We start from the raw sequence: 24397 nt of genomic DNA on the forward strand, positions 1-24397 counted from the left end.
GTCAAGGCAAATATAGAAGGGTGACAGTGTGAAGGAGGGAAGGAGAAAAGAGCTGTCAGTACTCAGAGTGCTCTCTAGAGAAAATATTTCCCTGATAACACCATCATCACCATGCGCTGAGCAAGAGAGAATAAAGTGGAGGTAATTAAGTTACTGCACTAGGAACATGTCTGGATGACAACTTGGAGGTAAAGAAGAACTTAGGCAGTTTGTGAGGATGTCTTTTGTCCATTACTCTTGTCCTACATCATCTCCTAGACGATGCTCCCTAATACTTTTTTTCTCTTTCTAAGCTATATCTCAGGGAGGAAAGATATTGCATTGCCCACCAAGGGGAAGGTGAAGGGTTTTCCCACTTGATGTGATTGCCAGACACTTTATTAGGTGTCATGAGACAAGATCTCTGCTTGTGGATAGTCAGCACTGAAAGGTGCTGAGTGTCCTGCTCCCAAATCAGCTTGGAGTTAAGGCACAATTTACCTACACATATATTCTTGGAAAGGTGACACATTGTCACAAGGATGAGCAAAGTACAGAAGTGCAGCTCATCTGGGGCCAAATTCTGGCCCCAAAGCCCTGTACTACAGCACATCTCTACTGAAGGCTTGTGCAGAGTGAGGTGCCAACCTTTAGAACAGTTTTGAGGTTTTAAAATAAGCACTGGTCTTGCAGAAAATCTGTGAATTTGGTCTTTGTGCATGTGCTGTTCCTTCCTCCTCACCCTTAGAGATGGGGAGAATGAAAGGGTTTTCTACTGTTTCTGTCCTTTTTTCTGGACATCAGGAGAATTGGATATAAGAGGGTTTAGATGAACATTTGTCACTATATTGCAGTTCTGGAAAAACAGACACCCTGTTGTCAGTGATTTCTAAATAACATTATAAATCCCACGGGAGAGGTTTAAGAAAAAATTAATCATAAATAGTTCCATGAACTCCACCAAATACTTCAGGGATTATATTTTCAGATACAAGAATTAATAGTGTTAACTATTCCAAATTGAAAAGGCCAAGTATTTTCCATATGTTGCATTTACATATTTATTATAATTTATTTTAAGGAAATAGGTTGAATAGTTAACAGATTTTGGTACTTGTTGCATATGAAATAACTGAACCATAAAAATGTTTGCTTTTCTACCATTTTATCCTATTGCTGGGTTATGCTTATTTGCAATTCATTGAGTATAAAAGCATCAAGCCTGGGTGACTCGTTTAGATGAACTGCACATTTTATCCCTAGCTGCAGCAGCAATGCTTAAAGGAGGCTGCTTAAACTGATTGTAGCCTGGGTTATGTATCACTGAAGGCTGCCTTTTCCCCCTTGCCCAGTTAAGGTTTTTTAACCTGAAAATGGTCTGCCATTCTGGATTGAGCATCAGCTGGAGAAGAGTGTGTTTCTTGCCCGGGGCTCAGATGCCTCCTCCCATTAGTGTTCACACCTCAGCCATCATGTGCCTCTAGTAATCGCTGGATCCTCCAGTGCTCACAAAGGAAGGGCTGTGGGATGGCAAGTGACCCTTCAAGAGAGGCAGCTAAGAGTGATCAGGTGAAAGAAGTGATATGTAAATTCTAACAGTCAGCTACGGAAATTGCACATACAAAAAGTGCCTCCATTTGTTACCAGAGTGAGTAAACAATAATGCTATTTTTAAAAAAGAAATGCTTGCCATATTACAGATCTCTCAGGCACAAGAAGAATCTGGAAAACTTTATGTGTGTCCTCTTGCTAATACATATCTATGTTAATGTGTGTGTATAACATATGAAGAGAGAAACACAAGATCTAAATTTAGTGATTTGAACAGGGAGAACACTTAGATTGTGTTCACAGCTCTCTCACTGCAAGCAAGGAACTCACCTTGCCCTTCTCAGCTCAGCATTCTCACCTATAAAACTGTCATGTGCTTCTTGCAAGGCTCTGAGGCCCAATCTGCTTATGTGTTGTAAAACATGAAAAATACCTCACAAGGAAAAAGCTGAAATTATTTTCATGGGAGAAATTTTCTCTGCATATTTCCAAGGAAGAGAAAGAATCAAAAAGAAGTCTGTTCCTCCCCACTTCAATGACTCTGCTGGGCATGACCACACCTCTAAGGGTAACTTTAAAGTCAGCAAATGTCTTTGAGAGAGTCTAAACTGATGTCTAAACTCAAACTGAAGGTACAACTGTAAGTGCAGGGAGGACAAATGAGTTTTACAAGGTGAGATGCTGGACTGACCTTGAACATGAAAGCAGAGCCCTTGGTATTAGCACAGGAAAATGTTAGATTCTAAGACTTCACTTGAGAAGCAGAACTAATTAGAGAAGATTAACAGAAATGAGGCATGTAATAGCTGGAATAGGGCATGACTGCTGTTTGAAAGGCTGAATCACTGGACCTCTCATCGAGGTCAAGATTTTAAAAACACTAGACCTTTTTTAAAGGCAAGTGACAAGTTTTACACATGTCCCTGTGGTAGCTGAACATTCATTATAGAATTCAAGACCTATTCTGCACATAGGAGTTTCCTTGGCATTAAGACTGTTTTCATCCTTGATGTCTGGATACATTCCTGAGCATGGGGTCTTATTCAGAGCCACATTCACATTCCTGGTGCTTTGCAGGGCGTCCTGAAGAGACCCTAACAGAGTCTGCACTACAGTGATAACACAGTGAAGACTTTTTCTTCATTTGTTTGGTTTTTTTTCAATGAATCTCATAACTGATTTTTTTTTGGTTGGTTTTCTTTTCAAAAGGAGTCTGAATTATATGTTGCAGTCTCTTCCCTCATTCTTTCTACTTTGCAATTTTTCCTCTCACTAACCAGCTTCTGACAAACTCTAAAGACCTTTTAATTCTGAATGGTAAAAAATGGTCAGAATTGGTGAGACAGCACTTCTGATACACTCCCTGAAGCGACTGCTTTACCAGCATTGCAGTAATGGGCTCAGATAAAACCCAAGTGGTTCACATGGAACAGAAAGTGTTGGAAGGGACTATTGGTGATTATCTAGTCCAGGCCATTGAATCAACTAAAGCAGCAAGCTCAGCACCCATTGCCCATGATGTGACTACTTCTGGGAACTTTCTGCAATGATTTAGTACAAATTTCTTATTTTTGGAAAGCCAGGTTTCCTGTAAGCGTGTGTAACCACATGCCTGTGGTTAATGAAAGTGTTGGTGCTCATCAGAGATTGCAGAAAAGAAGCAATCACCCATGAAGACCCAGAATTCTTCAGGCTGATTCAGAGCCCTTGCATAAAAGACATGCGGGTTTAAAAGACAGGAAAATCCATCTCTCAGCTCTCTGGGTGTTTGCAGTTATGCTAGTAAAACTAAGGAAAGAGTTCCCCTGTCTATAGAAATGTTGACACAGTATGTCTGAAACTGAAGCACAATTAAATAGCATTGGCAGTTGTTGTGTGAGTGCCCTCTAGAACATGTTTTTATGTTAGTCAAAAGAAGAAATTGAGCAATTCAAGTTGCAAACAAATTTGTGATGCTGCTTATCTCTTGAACAAAAATCTCAGTAAGTGTAATAACAGTCACCATTTACTTCTAATAGTATTGAAGAATGCAGTTTTCTCAAAGTTTAGTTTAGAGCTGGAATATACTGAGCAGAATAATTGCTTCCAGCCAATCAAAATATCAATCTCAAATATCTCAAAAGACATCACTCTCCATATCCTTGAAAAGAAACCACTCTTGATTACAACCTCTGACTTCCAGGGTTCATAAGCAAAGCCATGCTGGTCCTCATTGGTCATAACCAAAATGAATGGACTTCGGAAGTTAAACCAGAAAAAATAAAGCTGAAATCAACTCTGCTCAAGGTTCCTTGTGGAACAGCAGAATTACAGGCAACATGTGCCTGTGTGACTGCAGCAGAAGCACTGCCAGCTCGGAAGTGTTGGCTGGGGATACAGGAGGGCCACTGTAGGGTATTTTTCTTGGTCCCTGGGCAGTGAGAATACTTAGAGGGATCTCTGAGAACACAAAGTGCCTGCATGAATCTGTGGGCAATTCCCCAAACAAAATGAAGAATGGAGTGTTTATGGCTTTAAGGCTTGTCATAGAAATGCTGTAAAAATAAATCTGATTTTGTTCTGCTGTGTGCAGAGAACTACATTTCTCCTTTTTATTCCTTTCTATCACTTGTCAGATCATTAGGTCAGTCTGTTTGCTGAAAAGATTTTTATATCCAGATCCTTGAAAGGTTTTCAGTGTCAATCCTTCCTTTACCTGTTTAATTTCATTTCAGTTTTGCTCCAAACACCTCTCAGTCTTGTCACTTCACTACTGTGGAAAACGGTGGCAGTTCCAAGTTGCCCATTGTTTTTTAGGAAACACAATATTCTTTGGAAACAGCCTTTTGAATGTGAAAATAGCAATTGATTTTAGTAACTTTAATCTTCTTGCACTTTTCCACGAGCTCCAAAATAAGAAGATGTTAGACTAAATTGAATCAGACATTTAAGACATACTCATGAGAAAACAGAACAGATAGTTCTTGTTATATCAAACTGAGGGGATTTTTACATGGATTGAGGCTTGCAAAATGTTCAGTACCATTAGTATTACAACTTGAATTTCAAATGTCAGCTATATTTAATGAGAGAAAAGGGATGGGTGTAGTTAGAAAAACTGAATTGGTGAGTCCTGCAAAATGATGGCAAAACATTTGCTTTTAGCAGTTGCTTTGCAGAGGCACCTTCTTGCATTCTGCTCCAAATATATATACAGATGGGGATCAAAAAGGCTTGGATTATCATTCCACAAACACATTTTTCATATTTTCCTACATTTTTATGGTAAGAATCATTGGAGACTGGCTTTCAAAATTCTTTTAAGACTAAACAGAGAAGAGCTTACAAGAGCCTTGCACATTTTCATCCCGTTTAATAGCTCTGATGCAATCTGTGATACATCAGTGTCATTCCCTGGCTTCTCCTCACTGGTATTGCACATTTCTTTTGTTACACAGCCTCTGTTTGCTTATTTCACAAGATTGGTGCCTTCTCTCTCTGTATCTTATTTATGAGGTTCTGAAAGGAAGTTAAGGGGCTGTTGGAGAAAAGCAGGCACAGTTGGGATTTCTTTACACAGTTGGGATTTCTTTACACCGTGTCAGCCCTCTGTAGTATTTTTGCCTTTCTCACAGCCAGCACAGCTGCACCCTTCCTGCAGCAGAGGCGGCCAATGCCCAAGGAGCAGCAAGGTGATGTGTATTAGTTCAGACACTCTCAGGGGCTCTCTTTCCAGCTATTGGGAGGGTGGGGAGTTATACTGCAGGCTCTTCACTGCAGATAACAAAGCCTGAGCTCTTCTTCCAGCTGTGTGGACACATTGTGTTCAGACTCATGGATGGTTTCCCGTACGGGGAGTGCCATCACAGCTGCTTTTGAAGCACCTACAAATTGCTACAAAGCTTAGCTAAACACGTCTGAAGCCACTGCTGTACACAGATGTCTTTTCAAGGCTACATTATTACAGTGAGAGTTTTGGGTTCCCTGCTGTGAGTAATCTGTCAGTGCAGGTTACTAAAATTGCAGTTGCTTGGATCCTTGCAGACTGATGACTGTCTGTCATTCTGAGTCCTTGCTTTGGCTTCCTGTCAAACGCTGTTGTTTTCAAAGTCCTCTAGCTCACATTCAAAGAAGGAAAGGAATGTATCACAAATTCAGACTTAGAGCCCTCCTTGTGGACAGAAGAGCTAATGAAGTGTTCTGTCTCATGCTGCTGGAAACCCCAACAGGGAGGCTGGAACTGTCAAGGGAGGAGTGTGGCCACTGTACACTGCCTCCTATGCTGTCTACAGCCTCCCTGCCAGTCTGAATGTGACTCAGAGCTTCTCTGGCCTTTATTTCAGACAGTCAGACTTTGCTAGCAGTGTAGGAACATAGCTGTACCTCTCAGAAACCTCAGCAAAGGAACTATGAGGCCATTGTGTCCATGACTGAGCTCTGAGGGAGGGGTACAAAGTTTTGTTTGTTTACTCACAGCCTTGATCTCAGTCACTGTCATTGAGGGCACTTTGAAGGAATGTGTCCTGTCTGCAAAGCCCCTGACTAATGCAGTTAAAGATGCTTTGTCTATCTCATTATTCAAGGAAAAGTTTAAGGGACTAGGCTGCCAGTATGCTCAGCCTTGGGCAGGCAAGCAAGAGCAGTAAAAAGAAGCAAAGAGTTCCTCCCCTTGCCCGCCAGCATCCACCCAGGCCACAATTATCCAGGCACAGCATTTCCCAGCACAGAAGGATGCACCAGGCAAGTGCCCTGATCCTTAGCTGCCTGAGAGGGGACACTGTAGCGGGTTAGCAGCCCATGCGCCTTTTCTACCCACAGAAATATTTAGCCCTTGAAATATTCTGATTCCTGTCCTCGCTGATAAGATCCCAGGCAGGCAGAAGCTGCCCTAACCCTGAAGTTGCAGCAGCCCTGCTTTGTTGATGCCTGGAGAGGGACGTTTTGCTGGGCCTGGAGGAGCCCTGCAGAGCTGCAGTGGCAGCTGCGTGGTGCCCGCCCAGAGGCCCTGTCAGCTGCAGTCTTTGTCAAAAGATGGAAGCAGCTTCCTGTTGACCCATTTTATGGGTGAGTAAGATATAATCAATATAAAGTGAACTTAGGAATCTCATTGGAAAAAGGTTTATCTGGGTTGTTGGGGTTTTTTTTTACTGCTTGCTGGTGTGAGAAGGCTTTCATACGATATAGCACTGGTAATGGCTGAGGAAACAGAGAAGTACAGTGAGAACTGACAAAACATGTCACTGCCTAAAACCATATAATTAATCTGCAATATCAATCTGAAAATAATATGTATCACTTATCCCCTTGCTACCTACTGTCTGTGGCTCCAGATGAGTCAATTAGTGTTAAAAGCTTTCCATATAACACGTAAATAATCAGGACCTTTTTTCCATTTTTGGGCCACCACAAAGAGCAAAGGGAATACTCAAGGTTGCCTAGAGATTGAGGCATTGTCTAAAAGATTTTCTTAATGCTGGGATGTGAATTATAAAAACAGACCCAAAAGTAGAAGTATTCCTGGGAGGTCTTTGACTGCAAACCCCTGTAGGCAGGATCAAAGGCACTTAGGTTGCTATTTCTCTAACTTATTAGAGAGAGTTAAGTAGCATGGACTAAGACATGTTTATTTATTGCTGTGTAGCTGGCTGGATATATATATATAAACCTTGATATTTCATAAATAAGCGATTTTTGCTGCCATCAAAATAAAATGTTAAACTTCTCTTAGATGAAGCCGAACTTCTACCCCAATGTTAATTTGTTGTACTGTATGCAGAATGGCCAGTTAGAACAGAAACTAGATCCCGAGTTTGCTAGGAATCTACTGCTATTTGTTTTTGTGCAGTAAGTTCCAGTCTTGCATTGCTTTTTTTTATATGAAGTGAGAAGCTGGCAGGTTCAGCAGGCAAACCATGTTTTCCATTCCTTTTCGGATTTCTGACCATGAAAATTTTGATATGGATAATCCATTCATCAGTTATATTTTCTTGCACCATACTGTCAACATATCAAGTATACTTAAAATGCAAGTAAAAATATAAGTGATTTCACTCCAAAAGCCAGAAATCAAACTACACAATCTCTAGCATGGGGGTACTTTCTCTTCTCATTGTAATCAGTGCCTTCAGTAGCCAAACTGCTTATTTTAAGTCCAAGGTACCAAAAAATAGGAGTTCTTGATGTCTCAAAGAATGAGAGTAAACTATTTTCTCATTGAAATTTAGGCAACAATTCTGGTTTTGCTGCAACACAGGGGGCTGGGTGCAGGGCTGCCTTTGTTTTGCACAGCACATAATCCCCAGTTGTGCAGAAGGGAAGGGAGCCATCTGCTCACCCTGTCCCAGAGCTGTGCCTGAGCTGCCCTGGAGCCTCAGGGCCACCACAGCCCTTGGGGCAAGTCCCCACCTGTGCCCTCTGGGGCTCTGTTCCCTGAGACCTCCACAGATCCCCCCAGGGTGGTGCTGACTGCCCGTGGTCTGTGTAACACCAGCTGTGAGACAGCAGTCTAGACGATCTCTGGCAGATATTTCTCTAACCCATTCATTAAAAAGTTCTGATAGAGTGTCGTAATTATCCTTCAGCTGGGAAAGTTCACACAGATCTTCCCTGATGGAATCTATTATTTTCCAGAGCCTGCCCTTCTGGAGGTCACAGGGAGCAACTGATCTCATCGCCATGCTTGATTGCCATTCTCTTTTGTGGAGGTAAGACTGCAATCATGTCTTCCCTCAGGCTTCTCTTCCTGTGACCCTTTCTCAGTGGGCACATCTTTCTAAATGTCTTTCTATTTTTTCTGTCCCTTTCCAGCATTTTCCTAATTGCCTCTCTCTTGCTCACAGCAGCACTCAAAACTGGATAAAGCCAGTACTGAACAGTGGTTTGATTGCTCTCCTGTGTCTTACATGTCATTTTACTGTCAACACACAACAGCAAAATATTTGCCTTTCCCTGTAACTTTTCAGTGGGGAAGTGCCCAATCTGGCCATCAAAATTTGAGCACTCTCTAAACAGCACTGGGTTGATTTTTTCCTGAGCTTTCTCTAACAGAGAGGAAAAGGTGGAGAGATTTGCACAAGGAAAAGACTCCCTAAGTGCGTTAGGTTTATCAAAGTAACACAGGGAGAACAAAAACCAGATAGATAGATATGTAAACTTTGTGTGGGGACGCCTTTGAAAGGCTTATGCATATGTTAAACATTAGGTTTATATCCTCTGCTTGTATGAAGTGCTTTAACTTTCCAGCATCAGTTTCTCCACTACATTATCACAGATACAGGATAACACACATCAGTGTTTCAAGATCTGCATGAGGGGTCTACTGCTGGTTAAGCAGAATGATAAATGAATGATAAAACAACTTTTTGTACAACCTTCTTTCTTGCTTATCAGACTCTTTCCTAATATGTCATTGGTCACAAACAACCTGCTCACAGAGACTGATCCGTGTCCTTGCTGCAGAATTCCCACTTTGTCTCATGAATACATCATTCAGTGGTTTGTCCTGTATTGCCAAAATCACTGTCATTTGAGGGCTAAATTTTTGAAGAAGCTGATATCTTGCATTGTAATTTCTGAATGACAAAATGTGATGTGGGGAAATGTTCAATCTCCAGAGGTTCTCAGTGGTGACAGTTCCCCAATTACAGAGCACACAGCAGAGAGGGAATCTGTAACCTGGTATCCTTACTCTGCTCTTGGAATGGTGGGTGTAGCATCCTAAGGATGCCTTGTAAGAATTTGAACTGAGTGGTTCAAGCACAGTTGTGGCTGGAATGTTCTTAATGTCACTTTTACACATTTATCTTGCAGAAGTTACTGCCTTTTTAAAAAGTTACAGGGCTACTAGTTTTCATTCTTAAGATTTAATTTCATTTCAGAGATGGAGATGTTTTCCATAATAAAATATATAAATGAAAAGGAAAAAAACAACAACACCCAAGCCAGCCCCATTACAACTGGGTCTAGAAGCTGTTGCTTTTAACTTACTGGAGATGATGGCAGACATCTGAAGGCTGTTCCATTTTTGCTGTGCTCCAGATGCAGTGTGTGACAGCCAGGGGGGAGGCAGGGCTGCAGGGCTGCTGCTGCCTGTGCTCAGAGGCTGCTGAGTGCAGCTCTGACAGGCTCAGCTCCACGGAGGGCTAATGAGGAGCTGCTGAATGGGCTGGAAACTCATCAAACCACACTAACAAGACTTTGCTGGAAAGCTCCTTACATCATCCGAGTGTGCATGAGGGATGAGCAGTGTGAGCAAAACCACAAATCTCTTCATAAGCAGAGCTTTATTCCTAACACAGTAATTAAGGAGTAATTAGAAGGTTTGTGAGTAATGGGAATAGTTGTGCAAAATTAAGAGTTCTTGTCTACGGGGAAAAATTGCATAGTGCCAGCATCTCAGAGGGGTGGGAAAGGCTGCAAGTAAAGCTCAGATATTTTGTTCACATTAACAGCAATCCCAAATGGATTTTCATTTTTAATTTATGAACGTTTGAACAATTCATGAAGCATTCATTTTGATTTGAAGTAAATAATACGTTTTTTCAGCTCTGTGGAAAGGTCACTAAAATGGAGAAAAATAGAATCACAGAATAGTTTGGATTGAAAAGGACCTTAAAGATCATCTAGTTTAAACACCCCTGCTGTGGGCAGGGACAACTTCCACTAGACCACTAGACTTGAACATTTTCAGAAATGGGGGCATCCACAGCTTATATGAGCAATAGTTTTGACCTTAAAATATTGTTTTTCTGTATTTTTCCTAAATGCAGTAGTGATAGGTAATCTTGTTAAAAAAATCAGTACTTGAATGTTGAATTAAAAGGTTTTGACCTTGACTTCAGATAGAATCACTTCCAAAACTGATGTGTAAATATACCTGTATTTATCAGAATTTCTATTCCTCTATTTCATAATCAACTCCCTGCCCACAGTTTCATGCTTGTGATTCCTGTTAGACAATAGTATAGCAGCAATGAATTACCAGTGTTGTTCTGGATTTGGGACATGCCTCCTGTCACCTGTTGTACACAACAATTCATGGTCCCTCCTCACACAGAGCTGGGCATCTCTGGGTGCCCCCAGATTAATTTTCTGTGAGTAGTTCATTTGGTGTGATTTGTAGAAACAAATGATGTTCACAAAATGCCTTATAAACCCAACTTGTATTGAATGCTTGCATACAGAGTTCATGGCTTCTAAATACTATTTATTTTCCAAATTGTTTAGAATAAATAGTTATAAGGAAAATTCTAGCTTTAAGCGGGACCTAAGATTAGAATCCTTTGGGGGAAGACAAATCCAGTAAATTGATTTTAAAAACATAATGGCTGATAGAACTTCTATAAATATCATCAGTCACCTCTATTCCATTTTATCCTCAGCTTTTCTGTCTTGGTCTTTCTCGGCTTTAATTTTTAAGTAGGGAAGTAATTGCAGTCAGTTCTTCTGCTTCTATTTCTGTCGTATCTGTTCGCAGTTCCAGTTTTATTAACAGAAACTGTTAGCAGTTTCAAACAGGGTACAAACTTTCTAAAGAGAAAATGCCTATCAAGATCATTAAATACACAGCACTGACAGAGGTATGGTCCTGAGCTTGATTCTGGTTCCCAGTGCAGCTGCTCCCTCCTGGTTTATCAATTTGTATCACACTGTGGCAACAGCCACAGTTCCTCTGCCTGAGAAAGTTCTGCAAGACTGAAAAGCCCCTTGCTTGAGACTGGCCATATGGCCATAACCCAGAGAAAACCTGTGCCACATCCGAGATGTTATCCCGGTTAAATGGGCTAAGGAAAAGGCATAAAATTACATACAATTACTTTCCTTGCCTTTGGCATCCTGCACTGAGCAAAGCTCACCCGAGGAGAAAGCCAAAACTTGTATTTATCTTCTTTCTTTAAACTGATTCCTGGAGGCTTTTCTCCTGTTCTCATTCTAGCAATGTTCTTTCTCTTTGTGCATGCTGTTTTTAATGTGACCTTCTTAATTTATAAGAACTTACCTTTTAATTCCCATTCCTAAAGCTTTTTTATTTTCTTCTGATTTGCCTGTCTCATGGATAAATGAAATTTTCTTAACTAATGCTACTGTTATTACTTTACTCAGACAGCAGACTCTGTCTTAGAGACTTTCTGGTTGCTTATCCTTTGAAAATTGCTTTGTGAAAGTTAAAGGTCTAGTACCCCTTTTTTTTTTGGGGGGGGGGGGGTGGTGGCGGGGTGGGGTTGGTGGGTGGTGGTAAGTCCTGCTGTGAGTTAATTTAGAAAAAGCACTTTGGCTTCCCTGATTCACATCAGTACATCTCCCAAAAGAAAATTACTAGCATAAAATGATGTTTACATGACATTCTGTATTTTTCTTATATTTTCAAGTGTGGGATATTTTTTTTTTCAGTGCTCGTTGATTCAAGTGCATCTGTTTGCTTTTTAGTCTTTAATTTATGTTGGGCTGTAAACTGTCCAAGTAACAATTTGAGTGATGCAGCAACAGAAGGTGACCCAGATTACACAACACTGTATGCTAATGCCAAGTCTTCTTGTTTGGTGGCAGCTGCTCAAAGCTTTGTGTTATTGCTATTCACATGCAACAGACACAAATCAAACAGCCTCCTCAGGCACACATCCCACAGATCTTCATTTTAAACATGTTCCAGAGCTGCTGCTTTTCATACACACAGAGCAGCCTCACCAGCTGAGGCCATTTAGCATCCTTGGCTTGTATTTACTCTCAGCCATCTGACACAATTATCAAGGAAACCCATTGTGACTTCCACTATTTTGCACACTTCTGTTTATGTGGAAGTTTGCCGAGAACATTTTTTTCTCTGTAAAAGTAGTTGGACTTTCGTGCTCCCCCACAATGGACATATTTTACAACACCAAATACATCACAGTTGTTTAATAACTGCGTTTTCTGGAGGTTGTAGTTTAAAAAGTATATATAATAAAGCAATGCTACTAAAAAAGATAACATGAACAGTTAAGCAGAGGATAAATTAGTCTAGATTTCAATCAGAAAGGTTTAGATTTACTGAATGAGTAGTACCAAAAGCAGACTTTAAAGTTTAGGTACAGTTTTAGCAAAATAATTTATTGCTGTACCTTGAATATGTAAAGCAACAAAATGCTTTCATTCCTTGTTTAAAAAAAAAAATCAAAGCATGGACATCAGGAAAGCTATCAAGCAAAGAGTTCATACAACTTAGTTTCATGGACCAAATTTTTTGGGCATCTCCATGAAATTTTTAAAGCCTTCTGACAACACAAGCTTTCTGCTAGAAGAGCATGTCTAACCATTTCCCCAGAGGACATGTCAGAACAATAAGAAAGACTGCAAATCTTACTTTTTAAATGGATGAGCAGCAAAAAACTGAGGTAGAAGATGAGTAGAGAGTTAATTCTTGAATGAGCCATATTCATCTTGATAGGACATCCTCCGCCGAGCTGCCTGTTGTCCAAAGGGCTGGTGCTGATCCTCACTGCTTTCTCCCCATGTCCGAGGCTGAGGGCACACCCGGGGCAGCCGGCCCCCTACGAGCCATCTCTGCCCGTGCCCCTCGTCAGCCCGCTCGCTGCAAACCTGCACGCTTGCATTCAGAAGGCTTGGTGAGCCTTTACTTCGGCAGGTCCGAGTGATTTTTCAAACCTGGCGCAGACTGTGTGCGAGCTGGACCGGAGTCTTTCCCCGGCTACGCTGGGGCCGGCGGGGGATGGCGCGCTCCGCTCCTCTCTGTCCTTCCCTGCCCGCCCTGCCCGCCCTGCCCTGCCCCGCTCTGCCTGCCCTGCCCTGCCCGGCCTCTCTCTGCCCTGCCTGCCCTGCCCTGCCCGGCCTCTCTCTGCCCTGCCTGCCCTGCCCTGCCCTGCCTTGCTCTGCCCTGCCCGGCCCCTCTCTGCCCTGCCCTGCCCTGCCCTGCCCCGCTCTGCCCTGCCCTGCCCTGCCCTGCCCTGCCCTGCCCCGCTCTGCCCTGCCCTGCCCGGCCCCTCTCTGCCCTGCCCTGCCCGGCCCCTCTCTGCCCTGCCCTGCCCGGCCCTGCCCTGCCCTGCCCTGCCCTGCCCTGCCCTGCCTGCTCTGCCCTGCTCTGCCCTGCCTTGCTCTGCCCTGCCCGGCCCCGCTCTGCCCTGCCCTGCAATTCTCTGCCCTGCCCAGCCCCGCTCTGCCCTGCCCTGCAATTCCCTGCCCTGCCCAGCCCCGCTCTGCCCTGCCCTGCCCTGCCCTGCCCAGCCCAGCTCTGCCCTGCCCTGCCCTGCCCAGCCCCGCTCTGCCCTGCCCTGCCCTGCCCTGCCCTGCCCTGCCCTGCTCTGCCCTGCCTCGCCCTGCCCTGCCCTGCCCTGCCCTGCCCTGCCCTGCCCTGCCCTGCCTCGCTCTGCCCTGCCCTGCCCTGCCCTGCCCTGCCCTGCTCTGCCCTGCCCTGCCCTGCCCTGCCCTGCCTGCCCTGCCCTGCCCTGCCCTGCTCTGCCCTGCCCTGCCCTGCCCTGCCCTGCCCTGCCCTGCCCAGCCCAGCTCTGCCCTGCCCTGCCCAGCCCCTCTCTGCCCTGCCCTGCCCAGCCCAGCTCTTCCCTGCCCTGCCCGCTCTGCCCAGCCCAGCTCTGCCCTGCCCTGCCCTGCCCTGCCCTGCCCTGCCCTGCCCTGCCTCGCTCTGCCCTGCCCTGCCCAGCCGCCCCCGCAGGCACAGCGCTCCCGGAGTGCCCAAACCTGAGCACTGGTTTATTATCTCCCAAACCCCAGCTACAGACACTCGTAATCCACAGTGCACTCGGCGTTTTCTTGCACAGTCAGCTCACAAACACTGCTTTCTGAATTTCTTCTGTTACACTACACTGCTAGCACATGAGGTGAAAAGATGAAACATCCACATTCTTAGTCTTAGTGAGATGTCAGCCTGCTCTCTTCCTCAGTACTAATATTTTCTTTTGTTGGTATAGTTTACACTGTAGTGACTAAAAAGCACGCTCCTAGGAGCTGGCACAGGACCTCTGAGCTTCATCAGGTTGTGTTAGAACCTTGAACTGCTCATGGAGGAAGCAGTCACTGACAGAACCAGGAGGTGTCACAGCAGGATCGATAAGAGAAGGGGATGGTGGCAGGGCACGGACTCCTTTTGGTTGTAGCCAGAGCTGGTATTAAACACTGGTGTTAAGAGCCACCAGCCTGCCCGTACTTGGGGAGCCTGTCCCAGGTGCCAGGCACTGTGTGTGTGCAGTGCCTCAGCCTTGGGTCACAGCTTTGTTCACAGATAAAATCCTTGTCCTGCTCCAGCAGAAGGGAAAGTGAGGGCACACAGCAGCAGCCCCAGGAGCTGTATTCATACCATGAGCCAGTACAAACTCTGGCCCTCTGGCACCTCAACACCCAGTCTGTGTCTGCTGTGGGGAAGCTGTGCCACAGCAATTAGTGCCACAGCCCCTCCTGGCTCTGAGGCCAAGACAGATGAGCTGCCTGTTGGGCAGTGAATCTCCTCTTTCCACCACCTTCACCTCTACCAATCCTCCTGGTCTTTGACTCTTGGCACTTACCCTCTCTGCCTCAGTGAGAATCCAGGGATTCCCAAGCCCAGGAAGCCTGAAGAGTCTGCTTTGTCATTGCTACGTTATGTTCCTGTCAAACAGGTAACACTCAATACATTTGGTACTGTGTTTGTCCTCCCCACTTCAGTGGAATGCTAATCCCCAGTTCAGGAAGCCTTTGATAATGAATTTGATTTTACATGTATACTTAACAAAGTACAAGCTGAAAGTCAAGTATATGCTGAAGGCCTCAGATGAGTAGGGAGCAGACTGTTGATGCCGACATGAATTCACTGCAGCTGCTTATAATAGGTAGATACTTTTACATCACTCATTAAGCTCAGTGAACTGATTAATTTACAAATTTCTCCTGCAGCAAAGCTCCTCCTTCTTTCCCATCTCATCTATGCCCTCCCCCACTGCTGACCTTGTGGCACGCCTTCCCAGACCCTCTCTCCCTTCTCCTGGCACCAGCAGTTCAAGCAGCTCTGTCCTCTGTCCTCCACCCTCCCACTCCCCCAGCCTCCCTGCTCTGCTCACCAGCTCTGATCTCTCTGATCTCAGGCTGGATTTCCTGGCTAAATGTCATGGGCTATGAACATCATGATGAGTAGGGGTCCTAGTGGAAAGTACTTCAATAACTATCAAGTTAAATATATTTAAACAGCTAATTGTAGTTTTCTAAAGCTCTTTTACTTTTTGTAATCCCCCTTCTTTTATATTTACATTTGTAGTTGTTTGGATGTTTTCTTCTCCTTGCCATCTGTCTGCTTTATTTCTGTTTGAAATTATGCAGTAAGATATGTAATCATTACAACGTGAGCATGAAAATACCACTGTAATCTGGGAAGTCTTTTGTCAGGCTAAATTATGCAGTTTAGCTCAGTGCTGATTGCCTGCTTTAAGTGCATGATTATTTAAATTTGCCACTATATAACTTACTTAGAACAACAACATTTTCTGGATTCATATTCTAGTCAATTTGAAAAAGAAGTCCTGTGAATGTTCAGAAAGATAGACCCCAAATTTAAGCAAATACAAAGTTTTCAGTTCTGAGGAATATATGGTAAGTACTTCAAGAAAACAGTCACATCTATTAAATCTGGATATTTTTCTGAAAAATACACAAGTACCTGTAAAATCTGAACTCTAAGGAAACTTAGCAGTTCTCAGACATGAGGATATGCCAGCAATCTGAGAACTTTAATGTATTGTGTTAACACATATGTTGACATTAGAATTAAAAACTCTGCCATGTAACTCTGTGGTAATTACAAAACACACATCAAATATATGAACACCTCTTAGGTATTTTGAAAGTTATTAAAATGTAATCACTTTCAGAATAACCCAAAGAGCTGCTTTTTTCAACCTGTTTGAAACTTAGCTCTGCATTTCCCAATGCCTTTTTTCAAACGTTTCTTCTTCTTTGTGAGCTATTCATATCCCAGAATTTAACGGCGAATAAAGTGAATTAACTTATCACTGCCCTAATTCCTTGAAGTTGCCTACAGGAGGAGGTTTGAATTTCTGCATGCATATCATTTGTGCACAGTAAAACATAACATCTAAATGTAATTTCTATGCTTTCTCAGTACAGCCTAGCTTTGATGAGATTCTGCAGTCACAAAAGTCAGAGGCTATGCCATTTTCCCAGGGAAAAGAGATTTGTGTTGTCATTTGCTTTCACTGAAGTGCTGCCTTTTCTGTTCTGATTGCTTCCGTGCACTAATGACAGAGTGGTGTGCTATCAGACTACACCAGTCAGTGTCATCTCTTCTAAGACATTTTATGCAACTCTGTCCAACTAATTTCATCATCTTTTGCTTCCTGATATATCCAGTGTTTTCAATTTGCAGATGACAGCAGTACTAATTAATTGTGTATCTTCTGCTCTCACTGCTAAGCATGTTTTCTGATTGTTCCATGTTGCTTCAATTAAAAGTGCAATTTTTATTGACACTATCCTTTGCCTTCTAGGTCAAATATATTTACAGGTGATTTTCCTAAGTAATTGGCACTCATTTTCCAATGTTTTGGTAGTTTTAATATGAACTACAAAATGAACAGAAAGTAGAATAGTCAAGTAATTAATATAAAGTGTCAAATTGTCTTGCAAGAGGAAGATGTGAGTTTACGAAATGCCTGATGCTGACTAACCTGAAGCTTTTATTAAAATTCCCTTTGTTCACTGGCAAGTAAGGCACTAGTAATAGTCAGGAACAGGTGGGTGACTTCATGGAAGAGTGACTGAGCTAAAGGTAACATTTGCCCTGGTGAGGTTTTGGATATGCAGACCTCAGCTGCACAGTGGCCCTTTGCAACCTGCTCAAGCTGGATGTGCTTTGAGCAGGTGGTCCCTTCCCCCCATACCCTCCTGCAATTCTCTGCATACAGAGATTTCCTGTGCCATTAGATTTCCACAAGCTGCAGCCTGGGTTAGCTCAGTCCCCAGTTCTGCACACCTAATGCAGAAAGCCTCTGTTTATAAAATAGTCCCTGTTTTTCCCTAGGGTCTTTCATTTTCATACTTGTATTCAATGGTGCTTCTTGTGTACATCTTCTCTTAAGTTTTTGCTGAATTTCATAAGGGATGAAATAAAAATACATTCTGAAGTATTTATTGAAAACTGAGGATGATGGAGTTTCCTGGAACAATGGACCTGACCAAGTCATCCAGATCTTTCTGTTTATGGTGCTTTATCTACCTCTTCATCAAACAACTGATAGATATTTCTTTTTCTTCAGCTTGTTGCACTTTAGGTAATTATAAATGGACAAACCAAGGCAATGGATAAATTTAAACTACAACAGATAAACCAATGTGAATAAGGGATGGCTGAAAGGTCTTGTAGATAGAGTTATATTGTAAGAGGAAGTTGCTTACCTCATTAACAAAACTACTATAGATCTATTTGCATTTTAATTAGGCTCCTTGCAACAAGAATAAATCTGCTTGCACTGATTTACTACAACACTTCCAAAGTTAACCACCCACAAAGGAATTGGGCAAAAGAGAACTGGACTCTCCTTTGGTCCATACTTCTCCAGAGACAAATATTTGATGACCATATTTAACTTCTTAGTCTGTAAATGTTACTTCTTTGGAGCTTTCTTTTCCTTTCTATTAGGGTGTACAAATATTTGGGGTTTTGAACTCTTGCTTTGCTCCTTTTATGTCTTTCTCAGCTGGAGTAGAGCACCAGAGCACGACCTGTTGGTTCTGCCTATTTTCAGATTACTGATGTTTGTGTGAAACTGAAGGGCTTTATCTGAAAATGTAAAATTAATTTACAAGACCTGCCAAGCATATTTATTTCTTAAATGTAATGCATTTTTAAAAATTATGACTACTTTTTTTGATTCCCATGGTAGCCACTTTCCTACTGAGTAATGAGGGATTTCTACGTGCCAACCTAAAATACAAATTTAACCAAAAATTACAGGAGTGTCAAGCTGATTTGCTCAGACAGATCTAATTTTGGATGTGATAGAAATAGTGGGAGCAGTAAAAGCTGTTTCAGTTTTCACATGAAGTCCCTCCTGAGTATTTTACACATAGGTAGGCAAAACAAAGTGGCTGTGCAAGGTAGGGCAGGATTCCCCTGGGACCTGCAGAAGTCAAAAAAGTGTGTGATTCACTTATTCTTATGTTTGATGAATTTTTGTGAAATAACACGCTTTTATCATATTATGTGTGGCTGGGAAGCTGGGACCAGGAAGCAGGGAACAAGAGGCACCACCAGGGAAGCAATTTCAATCAGATGAATGCTAGGTCAGGCCTTGTCAATGCAGATGAGAACTGGCAATTAGTATTCTGTGCCTCGCTGCTAATGAACCGTCTAATCAGGAAATTTCTATCTGTACCAATAAGCTTCCTGTGAGTGCCAGGGTTATAGGAGTGCTTGAGAAAATGAGGCAAATTGTGTTTTTACAAAAGCACTGATATATTATGTTCTAAATGGGTTGTACATTTATTTTGCCCTCTGTGCTTTTCACTGCAGCAGACTAGACGTGTTAACAGTCTTACATATCCTCTTCTAATTCTCTCTCTTAATTTCCTTCAGAAATACTACATACTACATACATACTACAAACCAGAAAGGCCTAAACATGAAAGTATTGCAATTAAATTGAAAATCCCATCTGTTACAGGAGACATAGTTGTCTAGTTCAGCCACAGTTTCAAAGGTATTTGGAAAAGATTAACATAGGTTCGTAGCATGATTTCATCTGATCAGTACAAAGTGGTTTTAGAAGGAATTCAGACCCAACAATTCCAGCAGGCAACAGTGTAGAGGAAGAGAAAGAGCAAGACCCAGGAAGGCAGGATAAGTAAGCAAATTTGCTTGTTTTTAACACACACTTTGCATGTAAATATTTTACTTCTGGTAAACACCACAACTGTCCTAAGGACAGAGCAGGATGATGTCTAAAGCCATGTGGAGAGGCTGCAAAAGAGGAGATGCTTCTGAAACTGCTGTTTGAATTTTGGTCTTTGTAGAGAAAGATGACAACACACTCGGTTCACAGCTAAGCACTGGGCTCAGGGACACAAAATAATTCTTTCCCTGGTTTTCTTCATTGTACTTGCAGTGATAAATCGTTTTGAAGGAGTTAAATTTGCAATGCAAAACACCATAACACTCAAAAAGTAACTTTTGTAACAGGCAAATACAGAAGTTTCTTACTGTTTTGTGATCTCTAATAGCCCTTATAATTTTTTTCCCCTCTTCTGTATTCAGTCATTGTATATTGAGTGTGACAAGGTTTTGAAAAGCATCTGACGATTTGGATCTCCTGGATTTGCAGGTTTTCAGTTGAAGGATGTGACTTCCAGAAAGCACAGAGCAAAATTTCCCTGTAGGCATCGCTGAAGTGTCTCGATGAGGACCGTGGCAAGCACTAAATTCCTCCTGGAAATCTTGGCCTCTGTGTTAAAGTATTAGATAATATTATGGGAACAATAAGCAGCGGTAGGTGCCCCAAAGGGATTTCAAGTTTCTGCTAAGATCGGGTAAGACAGCATTCATCTTAATGCCAATGCCTTTCTCAAAGGCTGCAGTTTTGTACTGAACTAAATCCTGAAAGTTTGTCAGTTTGAATTACATTGTTCACAAGGCAAAATGAAATATTCTGGCTTCCAAACTTGTGCTGATTTCCATGATCTCACACCTACTTTAACCACTGGTGGTGATGCTGACCTCAGTGACGATGACGTATGTGATGTCACCATGTCCCAATGCCAGTGAAAGGAAAACACCCCCTGGATGGAGGGGGCACAGTTTGACCTCTAAGCATCATGCTGGATGTGAAAGAGGGAAAGAGGAGACATTTCTGCTGTAGTTGACTTACATTCTTCAGGTGTCTAGAGAGCCCTACAAATCACCAGGTGGTTTGTTGCTGAACTGCCTCTTAATTTTTGTGTGTGGGCAAGCTGAGATCTTTGCATATGTTGAACTTCATGCAGTACTTTCCATTTGCCTGGATATCAAGTCTTTTCATGTTTCCCTCCACTTTTTTTTTTTAATGGCATTTTTATAGTAAGTGCTTCCAATACACTGAAAGCCTGGGTGAATATGCTTTTGTTGTGCATGGGCAGGTGCTGAGACCTCTGGTCTTAGCACCCAGATTTGACTTTAGCACCAACATTCACCAAACACAGTTTTGTGGGACTGAAACTTCTGAATCTGAGAGCTTCTGAGTTTCTGGAGTACAAGAATTTCTCAGCCAGCGCTTCCAATGTAATTACCATTATCAGAGAAACAAGATTTTGCTGTCAAACTGCATCTGCAGTGCCTTGACTATAAGCAAGTTGTTTAAAAAAGATGTGTTCAGGAGCAAACAAGAAATCCTCGCAGCAGCATGGCCCATAGGTGTTGCAGGAGCTCCTCATGCTGGCAGGGTAGGATTTCCTCTTAGCTTCCAGCTGCAGCCAGAATTGAGGGTGTTGCCACTGGTGTGACAGAGTGATGAGAAGCTCCACACCTCCATAGCACTTTTGAAGGATTTTTAGTCCCCAGCTAAACCTATGGGCATGACCCACATGCCTGAAGAACAGCAGATGATGAGCTCTTTCAGAAATGTAGCCCTGCAAGTTGCTAAATATGTGTAGTCTAAAGACACAGGGCATACAGCTCTCTTGTCCAAAATAAGATTAATTGGAGTGAATGAAACATCTGTGGCAGCATCTGACTACTGAAAAATGGATAAACGTGAGCGGTGTTAACCTTGACCCCCTTGACCTGCAGCAGCAAAGTCAGCCTTCAGTATTAATTTGGTGAAGTAGATTCATGTCCTTGTAAAACGCTCTTTAAGTAAGCTGGGAAACAAATAACCCACAAGAACGATACCAGATTCCATCCTGGCGTGGCAATCACAAGTGTTCAAGACATGGAATTAACTTTCTGAAGGCTGGGCATGCAGGATGTATTTGCTCTTCTCTCCATTAGAAGCTAGGGAAATAATGAGCCTAGCAGACTGCACGATTTGTGCTCACTCAGTGTGGCTCTCTAACAGTTTGGCATTTCCTTAGGACCATATTCCTCTCTGTGTCACAAGCCACCATTATTCTGAAAATAGGTGTTATACTTGTAATTCAAGACAGGAAAGAAAAATTTTCTATCTGACCCAATTGATGCAAATTGTTCTCTAGCAATAATAGGTGAATTTATCATGAACAAAATTAAGTACAATTGTTTTGTACTGTATGCCATTTAAATGGGAGAGCCCTTTTCCCAACACTGAGCAGAAATTCAGAGTTAGATGGTGGTCTCACTAAACCACCTGGTCTTTGAAGTGAAGCTGGCCAGAAATTTTTTAAGCCTTTCATAAGGAGGAGGGTGAAGTTTTACACTTTATTTTTCTGTGTGTTGTGTGTGTAGTTGTGAGGGCTTTTTAAACATATTTTATTTAAAACTTGCTGAAGAAGATGTTTTTGCAATTTTAAAAGGTATTACCTTCTTGCTATCTTTTTTTCTTTAGAACAAGTAAAATAATTTTAAGGTGATTTGAAATGTTTGAAACATAAATTAAGATCACTCCAATCAAACCTTTCAACTAATCCAAGCCACTTCTGATATCACATACTTTCAAGGTAATAAACAATATTAAAGATTTCAATCTGTGGTTTAGTTCAGAAAAAGAAAAATATTTTCAAAGGAGAAGAAAGCAATCTCACTCCCAGATTTACTTTGAAGTCTCTTCTCCATTTCCTGATTCAAATAACATGCACTAGTGGAAACAGAATTTAAAAACCACTCAGAAGGAGAAGAGCAGTATCAGATCTTTAGCATGTAAAGGCACCCAAGTTCCTGTCAGCCCTTTTGCCACAGAACCCAACAGCACTAAAAACACCCATGGTGGTTGTGGCTGAGGTTGGCAAATGGGTGGGTGGCATAAAATTCAACTACAGAAAAGAATGAGCAACCATAACTGCTCCAGAGGGAAAGCAAGGAGCCTTTTGAAGGGCTACAGTGCTCTATTAAGTTTGCCTAACGAAAGGAAATTAATTTACAAACTGGTTTTCCCCCTCTACTGTTTTTATTGGAAATGAATCCTTCTTTCCAAATAACATTTCTCTTGTGATAGCAACAAACCACACCAAAAGAGACGTGTACAACCAGTCACAACATACCAAAATTCACTGAAAGGGGTTTAGCTCCTGTGACACCCCAGGCAGCAACTGGGTTTGGTTCATTCTTTCATTTGGGAAGGTCACTGTTAAAAGGGGATTGTTACAGGATTATTTCATTGGGTTATGCTTACTTTGGAATGACTACAAGAAGTTCTTCTCCTGCTACTGCATTTATTTATACAGACATTTTACTAACTCAGTTGACATTTAATTGTTAGGTTTTTTACTTTGGATGGTATTATTCCTTAAAAATAACTTTCCTGTAGCCATTTCTTGTACAAGCTTGTTGTACAAGCTGGCTGTTCATGTGCATTGGATTGTTTAACAAAGCAGAATTAATTCCGTATTTCCTTATTTTTTTGATTAAAACGTTTTTCTCTGTGTTCTGTGCTTGCTTTTTTGACTGGAAGCATTTTTGTGTAGCTCCAGGTTTTTAATAGTGGCCTCAAAGCCTAATTTATGTACTTGTAGTCTGCCTCTTGATATCAGAATCTACTGATTATACTTCCTTAGGAAAAATGTAGTAATTGCTATTCCAATGTAATTAAGAGAACAGATAATGAATGTCACCTAAAATAAAATACAGTTCTGTAATTCTCACTTACACTATAGTGTTGCTCCAGAAACAGATATAATGCTTTCATTATGTAATGTTTGTTTCTAACAGCGGGCAGAGTTACACAAGACTTGTAAGCTTCATAACTGCAGGTTTTTATCCTAACTGTGAGTAAATGGGCAATACATCATGGAACATGGAAATTCAGACAAATGGAGAAGGGCAGTTAAAAAGCTCATCTAACAATGAAACATCCTTGAGTTTCTGCAACTGTGTGTCTTTGCGGAAAAACATTGTAGATCATACATACTTTTGGCTTTATAATCAAAACAAATAACTTCCACAAATTATGTGGGTAGTGATTCAGGAGGGTGCAGAATAGCATTTTAATCTGTCCTACACCTTGAAGTACCCTGCCTCTTTAGCAGAGAGAGCGAGTTTGGTTCCCTGACAACTGTAACCATGTCCAGGTTCATCACAAAGGGAAGCAGGGGAGCTCTGGGAAGCCTTGATAAACACTGCACTGATAGGCCTGTCTGAGTGCCTCTAGCTGTCCTTATAATTACACAGCAGATATTTTCTGAAGGCACAAAGGCTTAATAGCTGCAGGTAATTTGTCAGCTTCATGTGCTAACCTTCCAACAAATTACCACCATCAGCTTTCCAATTCTTTTATCCCATTCAGAAACTTCTATGCATTATACTCTATTTCTGAAAAGTCTTCAATAGCAAATGTATTATTTTTCCACTTCAATAAAAACTACTAAGCACATTGTACACCCAGGTTTCTACAAGCACATATAGTGGTATCTTACCCTGTGTACCAAATTCTGCTTCTACTGGGCAATGTAGGAAGCTTTTAACCTTGGTAATTTAAATGAAATAGCTGGTTCAGTACCACTTCCTTGTGTCATTGCAAGCAGTGTGTTCCTGAAGACCTTGGAGGGCCACAGCTAGGTGCTAACCTGAACTGGAGTGGACTTTGACACTTCAGTGCCTCCTTTCTTCTACTCCAAACAATCCATGCAGTGAACTAGGCAGCCCCTCAGTAAATCAGCCTGATACTATATCAAACACGCCCTTTAGTTCCAAAGAACTATAAGCTAAAAACTTTCTACATCCTTGCAAGAGCACTAGATAAAAGCCTGGGATCTCAAGGATAAATCAGCACAAATCTGCCACCTGAGGCCTTCCATG

General features: G+C 42.1%; 1 protein-coding gene and 1 long non-coding RNA gene across 4 annotated transcripts in view; one reads left to right on the forward strand and one right to left on the reverse strand.

Moving 5' to 3' along the window:
- Positions 1-13237, reverse strand: part of CRB1 (crumbs cell polarity complex component 1) — a 94536-nt gene extending 81299 nt beyond the window's left edge. The window contains exon 1 of the mRNA XM_063407697.1: positions 12848-13237. Coding sequence (XP_063263767.1) covers positions 12848-12923 — 76 coding nt within the window. The 5' untranslated portion in view covers positions 12924-13237. The remainder of the gene's footprint in view (positions 1-12847) is intronic.
- LOC134555755 (uncharacterized) overlaps positions 1-20702 on the forward strand; it is a 78911-nt gene extending 58209 nt beyond the window's left edge. For all 3 annotated transcript variants that reach the window (XR_010081483.1, XR_010081482.1, XR_010081484.1), the window contains 2 exons: positions 8140-8213; positions 19821-20702. This is a non-coding gene — a long non-coding RNA (uncharacterized LOC134555755). The remainder of the gene's footprint in view (positions 1-8139; positions 8214-19820) is intronic.
- The last annotated feature ends 3695 nt before the right edge of the window (positions 20703-24397 follow it).

Source organism: Prinia subflava, chromosome 10 (assembly GCF_021018805.1).
Source record: "Prinia subflava isolate CZ2003 ecotype Zambia chromosome 10, Cam_Psub_1.2, whole genome shotgun sequence".
In the NCBI taxonomy this organism is placed as follows: Eukaryota; Metazoa; Chordata; class Aves; order Passeriformes; family Cisticolidae; genus Prinia; species Prinia subflava.